The sequence below is a fragment of the Rhinolophus sinicus genome, chromosome X, assembly GCF_036562045.2.
Source record: "Rhinolophus sinicus isolate RSC01 chromosome X, ASM3656204v1, whole genome shotgun sequence".
In the NCBI taxonomy this organism is placed as follows: Eukaryota; Metazoa; Chordata; class Mammalia; order Chiroptera; family Rhinolophidae; genus Rhinolophus; species Rhinolophus sinicus.
Genome location: NC_133768.1, coordinates 91,703,017 through 91,720,755, shown reverse-complemented (window position 1 = coordinate 91,720,755; position 17,739 = coordinate 91,703,017). Strand labels below are relative to the sequence as shown.

The 17,739-nt window shown below is 36.6% G+C and overlaps 1 protein-coding gene across 8 annotated transcripts in view; it reads left to right on the top strand.

The window, feature by feature from the left end:
• The window catches only part of SMARCA1 (SNF2 related chromatin remodeling ATPase 1), a 127,132-nt gene that overhangs the window by 8,151 nt on the left and 101,242 nt on the right, over positions 1–17,739 (top strand). For 6 of the 8 annotated variants that reach the window (XM_019719815.2, XM_019719814.2, XM_019719817.2 and 3 more), the window contains exons 6-11: positions 1,975–2,154; positions 5,760–5,915; positions 7,062–7,193; positions 8,703–8,771; positions 12,135–12,244; positions 16,599–16,825. In XM_019719815.2, the coding sequence (XP_019575374.2) occupies positions 1,975–2,154; positions 5,760–5,915; positions 7,062–7,193; positions 8,703–8,771; positions 12,135–12,244; positions 16,599–16,825 (874 nt within the window). The remainder of the gene's footprint in view (positions 1–1,974; positions 2,155–5,759; positions 5,916–7,061; positions 7,194–8,702; positions 8,772–12,134; positions 12,245–16,598; positions 16,826–17,739) is intronic. The other 2 variants (XM_074323498.1, XM_074323496.1) reach the window with 1 other exon arrangement.

Here is a 17,739-nt window from a genome sequence, read left to right as displayed (position 1 = left end):
TTATGTTTCATGTTTTCGTTGTAGGCCACCTGAAACATGTTTTCATTTTTGGCTACCTGAAATCGTTTTGGGAATGAGGCGGGTATATAAACCAAACACTAAATGAACGAATAAACCAAACAATAAAGATTTATGCAGGCATGAATAAATGTAAATGCCTCCATGTGTGAGAAGTCATAAAGTGAATAGATAGACAAAAGAACAAAACAGTAAAGAGCAAAGTTGAGTTTTGGCAGTTGAGTGCCAGGTGGGGGTCAGGAAGTAAGCCAATGATACATAAATAAAAAGATCAAAGAGAAAAAAAAGCCTTTTAAGATGATAATTCAGCAGATCCAGGTAGTATAGGAAGGCCTAGATTGATATTTTAAGACCACATAAATACGATGAGAGTTAGAGGTCGGGGGAGTTCTAGATCTTTATGACCCACTGATATTCATATTTATGTGACTCCTCTTGGCTGCAGCCTGTCTAAACATGAAAGAGCTAAAGATCCTTCATATTGAATTTATGCTGACAGCAGATATGGTTTGATTACTGACAAAGGGAAAGATACTTTAAGGAGTATAGAAAATTTGGGGGGAAAAATCAAGAAAAAAACTAAAAGTAAGTTGTAATTCTGCTACTTAGAAATAACCACAGTTAACATTTGGGCATATTTCTTTTTAGCCTTTTTCCTTCAGGTGTATTTATTTTGCATAGTTGAGATAATATTTTGTATATAATTAGGTATTCTGATTTCTTCACATTCGTATTTTCCACATACTTAAACCTTTTTTGTAAAAATAATTGTTAATGACTGCATAATAATTAATCTTAAGGAAGTACTGTTATTTATCTTCTCCCTTATTGCTGGTCATTTGGATTGGTTGATGTATTGTGTGTGTGTGTGTGTGTGTGTGTGTACACACATAGATATATACATGTATATATATACAGGTAGTGTAGTGTACATGTAGTGTGTATTGGTTGGTATCTATGTCTATATCTATAGTATGTATGGTATATAATAATGTTGTTATAAGCACTCTTGTAATTTAGTTATCCCGTACGTCTCAGATTATTTCCATTAAAAAAATATTCCTAGAAGTGGAATTTCTTGGTGAAGGAGTAAACATTTTAAGCTTTTGATGCATAAGCTTTTAATGCATAGCATTCATAAAACCCATCTCATTAAGTGAAATGTCAGATAGGATAAACCCTATAAAAGTAGCTTTAAGTTTAGGTTTATGAAAGAAAATACATACTTTGCATAGGGATAAAGCCAGAAACTATTTTAAAAGGCGATGCAGCATAGGATATTGTTCCCTTACCCATGAGTTAGTGCTGGGTTCATAGGTGTTAAATATATTATTTTTAAAAGTCCACTGGACTAGGTAATCTCTAATGTCCTTTCGGGCTGCAAAATTCTTTTATGTTTTGTTGTTTTGTGGTTCTTTAGGTCTTCAGTGGTGTGAGATACACATGTAGAGCCATATGTCCCTTGAGTCTGAATATTTCATGGCTGGGCTATAGTAATGTTGGGGACAATGGGAAAGAAAGACTGGTATCTGAGTAGGTTGGTACATGAAATGTGTTTTGTGAAATACACACTCAAAATTCATAATTTTGCAACTAGTAGAAAAAATTATATAGCAGATAACTTGCTTCTTTAGGAGTAAAAGTCTAAATAGAAAGTTGCTTTGTTGAGCAACTTTTTAACTGCAAGTTTTTGGTTTCCTTTTTTTATCTTTCTTCCTTTTTTCCTTCCTTCCTTCCTTCCTTCCTTCCTTCCTTCCTTCCTTCCTTCCTTCCTTCCTTCCTTTCTTATAACAGTAAGTATTGAATTGGAATGGTTATTCACTTTAAAAAAGAAAAATCTTTTAACTTTTCCCTATGTGAGATATTTGGCAAATATCTTTTGTAATGTTGCTTCTAACAAAATGTTTCATTAAAAAAGAAATTATGGATTTTTTTTTCCTTGTAATGATAATGCAGGGTCTTGGTAAGACATTACAAACAATTGCTTTGCTTGGTTACCTGAAACATTACCGAAACATTCCTGGACCTCACATGGTTTTAGTTCCAAAGTCTACTTTACACAACTGGATGAATGAATTTAAACGATGGGTCCCATCTCTCCGTGTTATTTGTTTCGTCGGAGACAAGGATGCGAGAGTAAGTGAGAAACAGGTTTTAAAAGGCAATCAAGAATAACATCATTTCTGTGTTAAGTTGGATACTATTGCCATAAAAGTCATTTAATTAAGTTGACTACTACTGCTAAATAACACTTAAGTTTACAGTATGTTAGGCTCTGTTGTAAGTGCTTTTTATATATTTCATTCTCATAACACTCCTGTGTAGTAGATGTGTTACCTATTAATAAACAGACAATCCATTATTTTTATTTGCATTTACTTTTTTTAAATATAAGCACACTTTGTATTTATTTTTATTTTTTAAGTTTTTTATTGGGGAATATTGGGGAACACTGTGTTTCTCCAGGGCCCATCAGCTCCAAGTTGTTGTCTTGTCCTTCAATCTAGTTGTGGAGGGCGCAGCTCAGCTCCAAGTCCCGTTGTTGTTTTCAATCATTAGTTGCAGGGGCGCAGCCCACCATCCCATGTGGGAATTGAACCAGCAACCTTGATGTTGAGAGCTCTCCCTAATCAACTGAGCCATCTGGCTGCCCATCCTGAAGCTCAAACTTGTCTTCAATCTAGTTGTGGAGGGCATAGCTCACTGGTCTATGTGGGAATCGAACCAGCAACCCTGTTGTTCAGAGCTCATGCTCTAACCAGCTGAGCCATCTGGCCGCCCCTGTATTTACTTTTAACTAGCTCATTAACCAAAGTATTTTTGAATTAAACTTTTAAGTGACTTTTTATTTAAAAACTTACTTTATTGACAGTGTATCTTATTAGTGACTCTATCATTTGTACTATTTTGACACCAGAAACGTGTAAATTTGCAAGACTTAAAATGTTTTATGTTGAAGGTTTTGACTTTTGACTTTGACTTGTATACATGCATACACATGTGCATACACACATGAATGGAACCTTTTCTATTTGTACAGAGAGGCTTTTCTTTGTGTTTATGCATAGGCAACAGCTTTCAGCTTTGGTCTTTGAATAGAAAAGTATGTGTTTGCATATATTCTTAGATAATATTAGAAACTCTGGGCTCTTATTTAAATTAGCCATTTGTCAATCTGTAGGCTACAATTATTTTAGGACCATAGAATTAATTTAAAAATAAATATGCAAAAATACTAAAATGAATAATTAGCTTAGAAAGCATATTATTAAACTTTGTCTTTATTTTGCCTCCAGAGAGCATCGTTTACAGTATAAAGATTTATTCTATTTTACATAGTTAGGTAGTTTATCAAAATATATCCTCAAAAAAATGGCAGCATGTTGAATTCTGTAATTTTATTTTTATCATTTTGCTTGAAGAAAAATTACTTAAATGTATTTTAATTTAACATATGAATAATTTAAACATTGGAATATTGAGCTCATAAATTTAGAATTACAAGCTTGGTTCTGCCCTATGCCTAATATTTCCCAGTAGCAGATTAGTCACTTAGAAGTCTTTCTGATCACTACTATTATTTAATGTAATGCCACTCCTTACAAAACTTTGTATTTCTAAAATACTGACTTTTGCTGAAATGATTTCTTGAAGATCATAAGGAAAATAAATACTTAGGTTTGTGTTTTCATTACGTCTCAGTAAAAATACATGTCAGTGGTTTTCAACTATATTGAATCCAAGGGTTTTATGAAGTATATAAGTATTTCATGACTTTTAAAGAGAGTGGATATATTTAATTTGTTGCTACCCTATCTTTACCCCATGGGAGATTGGGATTCTTCTGGTAACTTCAAAAGGTTCTTATTTGAAAGCCAGCCTCCAAAATCAGTGTTTTTCAAATTGCCACTCGTTAGTAGGTTGGGAATTAATCTTAGTGGTTAGTGACAACAATTTTTTAAAACACTGCGATAGAGGAGAATAAGAAATAGAGTGTTTTATGCATAGTAAGGATGCATATTGCTTCCTTCTGTATATATACACTTTAACATGTATGTGTATACTGGATTGCAACCTAAAAATTATTAATTACATAACGAGTATTCCATATTCAACACCTAGACATTGATGTTGGTTTGCATAGAGAAAATCCAGACCATTATGTATACATTTGAAGCTTGGTACCTCATGGGATGGATATATTGGGTCTTTCTGGTTTCCTGGCCTTCTGTAAACATGAGGTCAGTATTTAGTAATGAAAAATTGGTATGATCTACAATAGGTATTTAAATCGAGTTGGGAAATTGTTAGAGATATTCCTGATCCTGTCTGATGCTAATGTAGTCTTGAAGTATATTAAGTTGTGACCCCTTCCTTTTCCATTCCAGATCAAAGATCATGGACATGGAAATAGGAGATCTGGTTTTAGTTCTGGCTTTGTTACTGACTGTGCGATATTGCATGAATCTTGAAGGGCCTTAATTTTGTCACCTATAAAATGAGAAGTTTTGGGTTATGTGATCTTTAGTGTTCTGTCAAGATATTTAAATCTATCAAGTGCTTCACAAATTTCAAAGCAGAGCTAATTTAAATTTAAAATATGCATACATTCCATGAACCTGTAAGAGGAATCATTAAACTGAATGTTTCACAAAATCAAACATGGATACAATGATTGCAGGACCGAATGGCGTCTGGCACCCTGGATCTCTTTGTCTCCAATCCCTAATGTCATAATTTTTAAATATGACCACTTCCCAGGTGCAACTGAGATCTCTACAAAGGCTGTTTTTCCTGTCCTCTACTTCCGTTCAGGCAACCTTTTTATACATAGTGGGCACTCAGTGAATATTTATTGAAAGAGTTCACAGTGTTTTGGTGCATAACTATGAATTTATGAAGTAACGACTTTTCAGTGAACAGTTAATTTTATTTATGCACTGTAATTTCAGATTTATAATACTAATCAGCTCCTTCTCAAATACAGGTTTTGCTGCTCCCTGTTAACTCCGTGGTTTTATTTTGACCCATAACATCTGGAATTCAGTTCATACAAGTTAAAAATGCTCTCAGTCAACTTGGCTACCATGTTGGCCACTGTCTGCAAAGATTTAAAAATAGTTTCAAATAGTCTCACGGTTTTAAATAGACTCCTGTGCTAAATAGAGCAAATCCCCTTTATGAAATCACATTCATAGCCTCATAACAACATCAGCAAGTTCACCAAAAAATGAGTAGGCTTTTATGACCCTTTAACAAGGAATATGACTTGAATCGACTAGAAACTAAGGAACATCCAAGAGATTGCAAAAGGTTGGACTCACTCATGCATACTGAGTTCTTTCCATTTGTTGAAACTGTATCATGTTGGTACTGCTTGGATCTTGGCAAAAATATGGTATTCAGAAAGCAGTTACTTTGCCCATGTCCTTTTGGACCCCTTGTGGTCTGAAGAGAGAGCCTAGTAATTTAGTAATCTGGTGATACGAACTTCTCCAGTTCATTCAATATGCTGTACTCATTTAAGGGAAGCCTTTGCTTCTCTTTTGTTAATGAATATATTAGCATGTCATCCTGATAATTGACCACAAAGGTATCTTTTGGGCCGTAGTTTTCCTATCTTTAAAATGGATGAGATCAGGTGATTCCCAGGGTCTCTTAGAATTCTTAATTCTTGATGCTTTAAATGTATGATCATCTTGTCGCCATACTCTAATATAAGGAACTTTGTTTTGCATTAGGCTGCTTTTATTCGTGATGAAATGATGCCAGGAGAGTGGGATGTTTGTGTTACTTCTTATGAGATGATAATTAAAGAAAAATCTGTATTTAAAAAGTTTCATTGGCGATACCTAGTTATTGATGAGGCTCACAGAATAAAGAATGAAAAATCTAAGGTAAGCCAGTTCTCAATATCTTTATTAAAGTTTGCTTTTAACTGTTACATCTGTTTATGTCTCTGTATTCAAAATAAAAAACTAATGGATGATTGTGATTTTATTCGTGGCATGTGAATGAAAATCAGTTTTTAAAATGGTTTTAAAATGTAAATTAATGAATATAAGACACATGAAAATTGAGCATAATTTTTAATGTAATAAAAATTAGGTGTTCGTTTGCTATACCTGTTATAGCCTAATTCTGTTATACTACAGTATTTTAATGTTTTGGTAATATTTGGAGTGCAAATGTCATTTGCATTTATTTTTTATTGAGAAGCTACCTGATGTGTATTCATATGGATTAGAAAAATTCATTTCCTGGAATTATCTGACTTGTGTGAATTAGAGTGTGGTGTTAACATTGAAAAATATCAATATTTCTTGCCATTCAACTCCATCAACAGTAGGAAAAGCATCAATTATTATGATGAACCTCTCTTTGGATCACTGGGCTACTTTGGGAGAAACAGGGACAGAACTGGAGCAAAACCACCAGGTGGATCATACTAATTTCAAATTGGAACTAATACCTGATAAGAAGGACGCATGTTAGAGAATAATTGTTTATTTAAGAGAATTATAAAAATGTGCATTTTTATTGATTAGATTACTGTTCTTTTATACCTTGTGTGCTTTCATTTTTGTGGTAGTATATTCAGAAAATTGTAAGTTATCAGGGAAAATGGGCTTAACTCTGGTGCTTAAAAATTGTGGCCAGGCCAAGTTAGAACTTGGCTAAGTATGTATATGAACATAATTGACAGGGTGAAGGAGATATTATTGGGTAAAGTGACTAGAGTGAATTCCATGGAGCTCTGACTGTTTCTGTGGACCCAAAATGGAAAAAAAACATTTTTTTTTGAAGTGGGGGAAGGGTCTCAGGTATGACTATGATCTGCATTCTTGTAAGTGTAGAAATGTCTAGAATATATTGTTCAGTTGTGCTTTACTGTGGCAAGGTCACCTGAACTAGGATATTTTTCCATAGAAAATTAATTTTCAAGTTTTGTTTTATTCAAAAAATGTTTTGGTTGGATAAAGAACTGAATGTTGAGTATTCTAATAAATAAAACAATGTTAAAATAACTATTATTTTTCTAGCTTTCAGAGATTGTTCGTGAATTCAAGTCAACTAACCGCTTGCTCCTTACTGGAACACCTTTGCAGAATAACCTGCATGAACTCTGGGCATTACTCAACTTTTTATTGCCTGATGTCTTTAATTCTGCAGATGTAAGTTTAAGTCATACATTTTAAGTATAATTTTTCTATGTTGACATATTTTTTCAAAGTATAGAATGTAGATTGAAATTTATAGTTCTTTTTCATTTTTAATTTCTTATCTGTGTGTTTTGGTTTTCTCAGAAAAGAGCTCTTAAGTACAAATTTTTTCATATGGGGCTATTTAGAGAAATCATGTTTTCTTTCTTTGAGATCATCCTGCCTGTTAAACTTTGCCTATATCACACTGCTAGAACTTATGAGATAGGCTGAGTTCAGAGTAGTATGAGGTCTGACCATTAAGTTCAAGAATCATCCTTGAAAAAGTGCTATATACCTCACTGCTGACTATCACTATGGTCACCTTCGAAGTACTCCCCTGGGGAAGCTATGCACTGATGCCAGTGCCTAGTCCACCCTTCAAAGCAATTTTGGAACTCTTTTTTCTGGAATGGCCATCAGAGCTATCATCGTATTATCCCTGATGTCCTGAATGTCATCACAATGTCTTCCTTTCAATATTTACGTTATGTTTGGTAAAGAAAGAAGTCATTGGGGGCCAGATCAGGTAAGTAGGGAGGGTGTTCCAATAAAGATATTTGTCTACTGGCTAAAAACTCCCTCACAGCCCATGCCTTGTGAGCTGGTGCATTGTCGTGATGCAAGAGCCATGAATTGTTGGTGAAAAGTTCAGGTTGTCTAACTTTCTCACACAGCCTTTTCAGCACTTCCAGATAGTAAACTTGGTTAACTGTTTGTCCAGTTGGTACAAATTCATAATAAATAATCCCTCTGATATAAAAAATAGATTAGCCACATCGTTGCAACAAATTCACGAACTTAATTGTCAGACCTCATACATTGACAATTTTCTTTTAATTAAGTTGGAAGGGCTTTTTGCATCCTGATTTGGCAGGTGGAGTCTTTAAAATGGTCTTTGATTGTTGTAGGCATTAACATTTGGTGACTATTAAGGAGCTCATAATGTGTGGTTTGAAAAGAACATATTTTGTAAATGTATGTTGTATATTGATTTTATCATTAACACAAGGTTGTGAATTGAATGATTTAAGGACTTTGGAGCTTGATTTTCCTCATTACTGATATTAATTGATAATAAAAAGTACTAAGTTCAGCTATCCACTTGTTTGTATACCTTATCTTTTGATTTTTTTAATTAACATTTTCATTAGTATTTTGTCTTTGATTCTATATTATTCCTCCTACTGGATATAATGCTACTATGGTATGGGGAAACCTAATAAAAGTGTTTTAAGGAAAAACTGCTGATGGAGTCCTGTATAATGGGGTTCAAATTTTGTTAACTGCTCCGGTATTTTATATATTTTCAGAAGTAAATATTGGCCATCACAGTTAACGTATTTTTGCAAGTGCATTTAAAATGAATTATTGCTATATTAGTTATATAAGAATTTATAGAATATTGAGGTTTTTTTTTTTAAAAAAAAAACCACACACACACACAAAACTGCACTTACTACAGAATTTTCACCCCCACAGGACTTTGATTCTTGGTTTGACACTAAAAATTGTCTTGGTGATCAAAAACTGGTGGAAAGACTTCACGCAGTAAGTAATAGCAGATAAGAAAATTTAGTCGTTAAATACATATAACCAAGACAAGAAAAAAAACTGCCATAGAATCTGTTTGAACTTGTGGGTTTGCCTCTTGGCTCAGTCTCACTGCTTCTCCCTTAGTCTTTCTGACAGCCTCTTTGGGAAACAAACTGCATTATATCCTTAGCCTCTCTGTGGAATAGCTTTTTAGCTTTGGCTCTCCCCCCCATGGATAATGTGGTAGTCTATAGTAGAGGCTGTTCATGCTCCCACACCCCACACGTCCTCAAATTCGCATCAGTATTCTCCTAGTTCCCCAGTGCCAATCTAAGCCACTGCTTCCCCACTGTCATGTACAGAACTCTTCCTTTGAGACTCAAGTTAACTCACAGGTCCACCCTCCACCAGTTCTCTTGTCTGTCATCTACTTATCATAAGGTATGACTTCCTCACGTTCATTGAACACCAATTTTCCATTCTTTGATAACTTCTATTTACTTCATGTTACTTTTGTAGTTATTCTGTTACTTTATGGAGACCTCCAGTCGCTGGACCCCTGCTTTCTCTCCCCATCCATCAATCTATTTCTGTTGTTAGTTTTTTCTGTACCCAGCAATGAGCCCATTTTCTATCACTTGAACCACTTTTTGGCCAATACTCCCAAACTTCCTTGCTCTCGACCTGCCATTTCTGTCCTGAAAGCCCTACACTGTAATAATGTAACTGTCTCTGTTCTCTGGGTTGGGATTCTGTTTCTACAACTTACTAGCAGAGTGACCTGCTCTGTACGGGGCTGCTCAATGCTGATAAAGAAGATTATACAGCTGTACAGGGTGGAACTACTGTGATTTCATGTTCCCTAACGTAAGCTCGGATTTGATGGTGCTACTGTCCCTTCAGCATGGCCTTCTACAGCATTTTCCCCCATTTTCTATAATAGCTATTTGATACCTTTTCTAGTCTCCCCAAGACTTCCATACCAGGTATTCTGTTCCCTCCTTTCTCAGCAAGTAACATTATTCCTCTCTCAAAGAGAAAATAGAAGTCAGTAGGGTTGGGACTCCTTCAAGGATATCCATCTTCAAAGGGTATCTGCATGTGTGTTAACTTCTGTCTGAGTGGAAGAAGTATTCTTTCTATGGACAATGACTAATTTTTCCAATGTGAACCAAGGATCTCATCTCTTCCTGTTTCCTTATAGACCTTTCCCCATGATTGATCCTTTTAATTGACTGAATTTTCTACTTCTGTCTTCCCATGTTGGTTTGTTTCCCTCAACATGTAAACATGCTCAGTTATCTCCCTTACTAAATCCAAACCTACATCCATATCCAACCGCTCTCACACATACAAAGCAGCACCCTCTGAGTAATGTGTCCCTCTCTAGCTGTGATTCTGTTTTATTTCCCCTTGATAGCTAAGCTTCTTGAAAGAGTAGTTTATCCTCTCCATCCCTATTACCTAATCTATTCACTCATTTTTTATGTATACCTCAAAACTGAAAAAAATGTCTTAGTGGGTTTTGTGAGGAAGTGGCTATAGATGCATGTCTGCTATTTTTCTGTCTGCTATTTTTAATGAGAATCTCAAGACTTTTTTACAAATAAAAAAATAAAAAAAATGTATTGTCTGCCTCTACCTCTCTCCCCATACCCTAGCAAAATATAAGCTTCATGTGGCGGAAACCTTGTCTGTTTTCCACCACATTATGCCCTGTGTGCCTGGTCCAGAGTAACAGCTCATTAAACATTTATTGACTTGAATCCCCAACTGTCATCATGCTGTTAATATTTGTTCAGAGTTAAACAGAACAAGTCAGGAAATAAATTATCTTAAGTAATGGGGAATTTATTGTAAGAATGCAGAAGAGGAGTAGAAGACAAATCTTCCAAGAATCTAGTCACACAAGTTGTAGTACAGTGGGGCTTCAGATATCAGGAACCTGGTCAGCTCTGGGGGCTGGTTATTCTGTCTCTAGTGGATTCTCTTTACTCCTAGATCCATTGACCACCGGTTTCTGTCCATTCCGTACAACTTAAAGTTATCTCACAAGTTTTCAATGATTTTCCAGTTGCCTTCTGTATTCAGGGTACAGCTTTTGATCAATATCTTGGCTTCTCTGTACTATTTAGCACTGCTAAATGCTCCTGCTCGAAACTTTCTCCTGCTTGGTTTCTGGGGTATGGAATGGCCTACTACATTGAGGTATGGAATGGCGTATACTCTACTACAGCCTCTCTTAACCTCTATGGCTGCTCCTATTATTCCCCTTTATGGGCTTTTCTTTCTTGGTGTGTCGTTGAAAGTTCAGTGTTTTGTAGGGCTTTGCCTTTGACTTTCTTTTTCATACATGCTTTCCCTGGGCATTTAGTCCCATAGTCTCAGCTATCACCTATATACTTAAAACTCGTAAATCTGTCTCTCTATATCGCCGTCCTAAGCTCTAGACTTCCATAGCCTTCTGAGTCTTCTGCCTAAATATCTCACAGGCAGTTTAAACTCTTAATAATCTCTCTTAGATAAATTTAACAGGCCCAAACTATAAACTAGAAGTCTGCTTTTACGTCTTCCTTTTCCTTACATCCCATACATATCTAATAATAATATCTCAGATTCCCAATGTGTCCTGTGGTTAAAGTCTATAATGCACTACCAGAAATTGTCATAGCCTTAGAAATAGGTGTCATCCCCATTTAAAAATGCTTGGTATATACGTTTACCACAAATATATATTTTTGGATGAATGGCTGAGGAAACAATGTCAGAAAGGAATTTGACCAGCTTACGACTGCTAATCAGGGACTGAGCTGATTGTAGAATCAGCTTGACCTGGGTTTGAATTCTGCTTCTGCCGCTTACTAGCAAAGTGACTTTGGAGATGTTGTTAAAATTGGAATAATCACATTTCCCTCAAATATTTATTGTAAGGATTCAATACTTGATATTTAAAGTTCATGGTGTAGTGTCTGGCACATTGCAGGTACTCTGTAGATGGTAGCACTATTATTTTCTTATGATAGAATCTGTCTTGCAGGTATACAGTCTTATTTCATCTTTTTTCTGTATTCATTCGTATCGTCCTTAACATTGAAACATTTTCTCCTTATTCATATATTTAACCATTTTGAAATGGCTGAATTTTATTTCACGTTTAGAGACTCTCTCTCATCCATACTCTGACTTCAGATTTCTTCTAACTTTTAAAAATCTTATATTACAGCATATTTTTAAAAAGGCTCTTTTGCACTTATTCAATAGTCAATAATCTTGGTGTCTTAATTTTTAATATATTTTATGCCATCACATTATTGATGTCTAATTTAGGTTTATATATTAGATACTTTATAAACTTTTATAAAAATTGTCACTTTTTAGGTTTTAAAACCATTTTTGTTACGTCGTATAAAAACTGATGTAGAGAAGAGCCTGCCTCCTAAAAAGGAGATAAAGATTTACTTGGGACTCAGTAAAATGCAGCGAGAATGGTGAGCTATTTTTTTCCATTAGAATTTATGTATGTATAAGGATTTATTAAAAATTAGCTTTGTAGTGGTTCAATTATGCCTTTAGTTCAGAAATTACATTTTATGTTTAAATGGCAAGTTAAGTAGTTCAAATATTTCAGTAGAAAATTGATGAGTATTTTATTTAATCTTTGGGAAAGAGCACCAGCCTTGGAGTCTATAGACCTGTTTGAACGTGCATACTTTGCCTCTTAATAGCTATTTAGCTTGGGAAAGTTACATAACCTCAGTTTTCCCTCTATAAAATGGGGATAATAATACGCAGCTTATGAGGATGATGTCAGGGTTAAAGGGGGATAATGTTACTGGTACATTTGCTAATTTTTGTTGTTTTTCCATCAGTGAAAACAGTAATGACCATAATAATAATCAGTAATAAGATGGTTGAAAATATCAGTGATTGTGGATATTACAAAAATAGAAGCTGGAATGGTTTGATAAATACAAGCAAAGCAGGAAAGTGACAAGCGGAGTCACAAGGAATTGTAAATTAGACATATTACTAATAATGCTGTTGATGTTCTGAGAAGACAACCAAGGTGGCGCAGTACGTAAACACTGTGTTTACCTTCTCTCACAACCACATTAAAATTACAACTAATCTACCAAACAACCGTTATTGAGAAATGCATAAAATCAAGTTGAACTGAAGCCCTTCAATTAAGGACATGCAGAAGCAGCCATCTCCAGACTGGTAGGAGGGTCAGAGATGTGGAATGGGCTGGTCCCATAACCGCGTGTGACCATTAAATATCGGGAGGTCTATTTTGGCTGTGGGGGTCCCTAGAGGAGTGAGAAATCCCAGCCGCACCCCAGCCCAGGGTTCCAGTGCCGGGAAGAGAAGTTCCCATCATTTCTGATTGTGAAAACCAGCGGAGATTGTGACTGAGTGAGACTGAATGCAGCTACACTCCCAGGCGCTCCTCTTAAAGGGACCATGTGCGGACTTACCCACCAATGGAATCACTCTCTCTGAGCTCCAGCACTGGGGCAGCAGTTGGAAAGGCGGCAGGGACAAATGGTTGGGAATTGAGTTGTCTGGCTGAGGATGGGGTCTGGACAGGTTGCTTTCTTCTGGACGGAGGGACTGGCAGAGGCCATTGTTTCTTTGTTGAGCCCTCCCCATTCCCGGCATGCCAACATAGGCGGCCACCATTTCTGAGTCTCCGCCATTAGTTCACCATACCCTGGCGATATGAGACGTGGCCCCACCCAATTTTCAGGCACAACAGGGCTGTTTTCAGTGGCTTTTTCATGCACACTACCTGCAGGCTTTTGTGGAACCCAAATAAGCAGCATCTGGCTTGAGCATGTCCTGTACCTCTGGCTGAGCAGCTCTAAGTTGGCACTAGTGGCAGCTGGCCTTGGTTCGTGGTTTGGCCTCTCAAGGCACTTCAAGGCACAGCTCAGGTGGCAGTGATTTGCATATTTCTTTCTGGCTCCCGCTGGGTGGCCCCGTGTGGGACACGGGCTGTGGCTGACGTAGACCGAAAGCGGATCCCCTACAAGGTGGTCCTGGGGCCAGCTTCAAAAAGAGCTGGAGCATCACTCAGCCACCTCCAAGTATGACATAGCCAAGGGGTGGATTGGGCAGGCACAAGAGTCCTACTGAGGCAGATCCTGCTCTGTAGGATCAGCCCCTGCACAACAACTCTTCCACTATAGTCCAGGCCAGTCCTCACAACCAGTGAGCCCAAGGGTCAGTCCCTCACATCTATGTGCAGTTATCAACCAAGGCTCAACTACAAGAGGAGGGCACATACAACCCACACAAGGGACGCAACGAGTGCATGGCTCGGGTGACCAGAAAGACTGCCACCGAACCCCACAGCACTCCTACTACATAAGGCCATTCTACTAAGACCGGAAGACACAGCAGCCCGACTTAATACATAGAAACAAACACGGGGGTGGGGGACAGCCAAAATGGGGAGAAACATGTCCCAAATAAAAAACAGAACAAAGTTCTAGTAAAATAACTAAGCGAAATGGAGATAAGCAATCTATCAGATGCAGAGTTCCAAACACTGGTTATAAGAATGCTCAGTGATCTCAGGGAGAACTTCAACAGAGAGCTAGGAGGAATAAAAATGGAGATGGAAACCTGTCAGAAATAAAGGATACAATAATGGAAACGAAGAATATATGACAGGGAATCAGCAGTAGATTGGATGAAGCAGAGGATCCAACCAGCGATGTAGAAGATAAGGTAGCAGAAAACACCCAACCAGAACAGCCAAAAAAAAACACAAAAAATTGAGGAGAATTTAAGGGGCCTCCGGGATAATATCAAGCATACCAACATTTGCATTATAGAGGTACCAGAAGGAGAAGAGAATTGAAAACCTATTTGAAGAAATAATGACAGAAAACTTCCCTAATCTGATGAAGGAAATAGACATCCAAGCCCAGGAAGCACATAGAATCCCAAACAAGATGAACCCAAAGAGGCCAACACCAAGGCACGTCATAATTAAAATCCCAAAGGTCAAATACAAAGAATCTTCAAAGCAGCAAAATAAAAACAATTAGTTACCTACAAGGAAGCCACCATAAGACAGTCAGCTGATTTCTCAACAGAAACTTTGCAGGCGAGAAGGGAGTGGCAGGAAATATTCCAAGTGATGAAAAGCAACGACATACAACCAATATTGCTCTGCCCAGCAAGACTGTCATTTAGAATTGAAGGGCAGATAAGGAGCTTCCCAGACAAGAAAAAGCTGAAGGAGTTCATCACCACCAAACCAGTATTACAAGGAATCTTAGAGAGACTTCTTTTAAGATGGGAGGATGGTAAAGGATGGGTGAAAGGAGAAGGGATTAAGAAGTATAAATTCATTGTTATACAGTAGTCATGGGGATGTAGGGTATAGCATAAGGAATATAGTCAACAATATTGTAATAACTAGGTATGGTGCCAGATATGCACTAGATCTATCAGGGTGATAGATGGGAATGGGATTGGGGGTAGGGTGAAAAAGATGAAGGCATTAAGAAATACATATTGGTAGTTAATACAGTATGGGGAATATAATCAACAATGTTGTAAAGCTCATGTAAGGTGCCAGATGGGCACTGGACTTAATCAGGGGAACACATTGTAGACTGTGTAGATGGCCTGACCAATCTGCACTATACACCTGAAAAGCTGAAGTAGAATAATACTGAATGTCAACTGTAACTACACATATAGGTATTTATAGTCATGGGATGTGGAATACAACATAGGGAAGATAGTCGATGGTATTGTAACAACTATATAAGATGTCAGAGGGGTAATAGCTTGGGGGCTGGGTTATCACTTTGTGGAGGGTTTAAATGTCAAACTATTACGTTGCTTTGTATACCTGAAACTGATGAAAAAAAAAGAAAGAAGGAAACTACGTATTCTATTATTCAGTCAAAAAAATAAATAAACGAGGAAATCCTGTCATTTGCAACAACATGGGTGAACATTGTGGATGTTATGCTAAGTGAAATAACCAGTCAGAAAGACAAAAAACAAATAGTGCTGTTAAGAGAAGCAAAATGTTCCTTATATAAATAAAATTAGGTCACTTATAATTTATAATGGCTGCTCTACTATTGAAACCAGTATAGGGTACTGGTGAAGAGTATATTTTTCTGGACTCAGACGTAAGATCAAACCCTGTATTTGTCCCTTTCTGTGGCCCCGAGTAAGTTGTTTCACTTCTCTTAGCTGCCTGAATTCCCATCTGTATAATGGGGGTGATACTAATACACCTCTCAAAGTTTTTGTGAAAATTTATCAAGATGATTCATATAAAGCCCTTGACATGATACCTGGCACTTACACTCAGTACAGGTTGGCTCTTATTATAATTAAATACTCTTACTGTTCAGGTGGATATGTAGGTATATTTTTCTCTGGATGAAGGTTTAGAAAGGATAATGAAAACTGTTTATAGAATCAGAAAAAAACAATGACCTAGGAAGACAGGTATAAAAAAACTGGGATTGTTTTTAGCTCAAATGCGTAAAGGTTGGATGCCAACTTTCAGCAAACATTGTAGTTATTGAATAATTATCAGATATAATTATCCTGAGTAGTTATCAGCTGATAGCAATTTTTAGTAATGGATAAAAACAGGAGGAAATAGGTTTATAGGCAACATACAAGTTAAAATGTTCAAATCTTCACTAGTTTCTTGGTATTGCTGATCAGATTTACTCTCAAATCAAATCTTGTTGTTTATCTTTAAATGAGAATCTAAGCTGATCACCAAAGGGACATTTTTGATGGCATTAAATTTTTCTAATAATCGATGTTTAATTATATTTTAATAAATTTCAGGTATACAAAAATCCTAATGAAAGATATTGATGTTTTAAACTCTGCTGGCAAGATGGACAAGATGCGACTCTTAAACATTCTCATGCAGCTTCGAAAGTGTTGTAATCATCCTTACCTGTTTGATGGTGCTGAACCTGGTCCACCTTATACCACTGATGAGCATATTGTCAACAACAGTGGTAAAATGGTAGTTCTTGATAAACTGTTGGCCAAACTCAAAGAACAGGGTGAGTTAAAAATCTTCCAATTAACATTAAATAACTTAATATTAATGACTTGCATATGAATAACATTTTGCATAATAATTCATTCAGCAAACATTGTTGAACACTTACTGTTTGCCAGGATTTGTTCTTTGGGCTGGGTATATAAAGATACATAAGACAACAATTTTTTTTTTTTTTTTTTTTTTTTTTGCCTTCGAGAAGCCCACAGTGTAGTGAGGAGGAATAGTTGCAATTCATTGTGATAAGTGCTATGAAATGTTGAGAAATTGGGAGTTGGGGAAGTGGTTACAGAGATGACATTTGAGGTGAGCACTGGAGAATGTGTGTGAGTAAACCATGGGAAAAAGGAGGGGAAGGGCTTTCCAGGGCAGTGAAACAGGTGTCGAAGGAAAGGAATGCAGAACTTAATGGTATTTTGGGGTAGAGTGGTTGGTAGTGATGAATCTGGGAAGATGGATGGGGCCAAATTACAAAAGCCTTTTAAACCAAGCTTTAAGGAGTTTGGGCTATTTTTAAAGGTGGAGTGGGGTGGGTTTGGTGGGTCATTGAAGACTTGGCTGTGGAAAGTGACACAACCAGATTTGTATGTTAGGAAGAGAACCTTGGAAGCAGTATGGGGGAATCTACTAAGTGTGATGGACTAGAAACAGTAGACAAGTTGGGAGACTGTTGCAGTAGCCCAATGAAAGATGGTATGGACCCATCGCTCGTCCTCAGGACAGAGTAAAAGCAGATTTTAAATTGTCTCAGTATTTGTGGAGGGTTGTAAAAGCCTTAAAAATACAAAACTCAACAAATGCATAATTCTGTATAGCATCCATTGAAAGTGTATGTGTTTACTGGAGTGTTCATGTGCTGTATGTTTATATTGCATATAACCTTTTAATTTTTGTAACTTCCAAGTTCGTTTTATA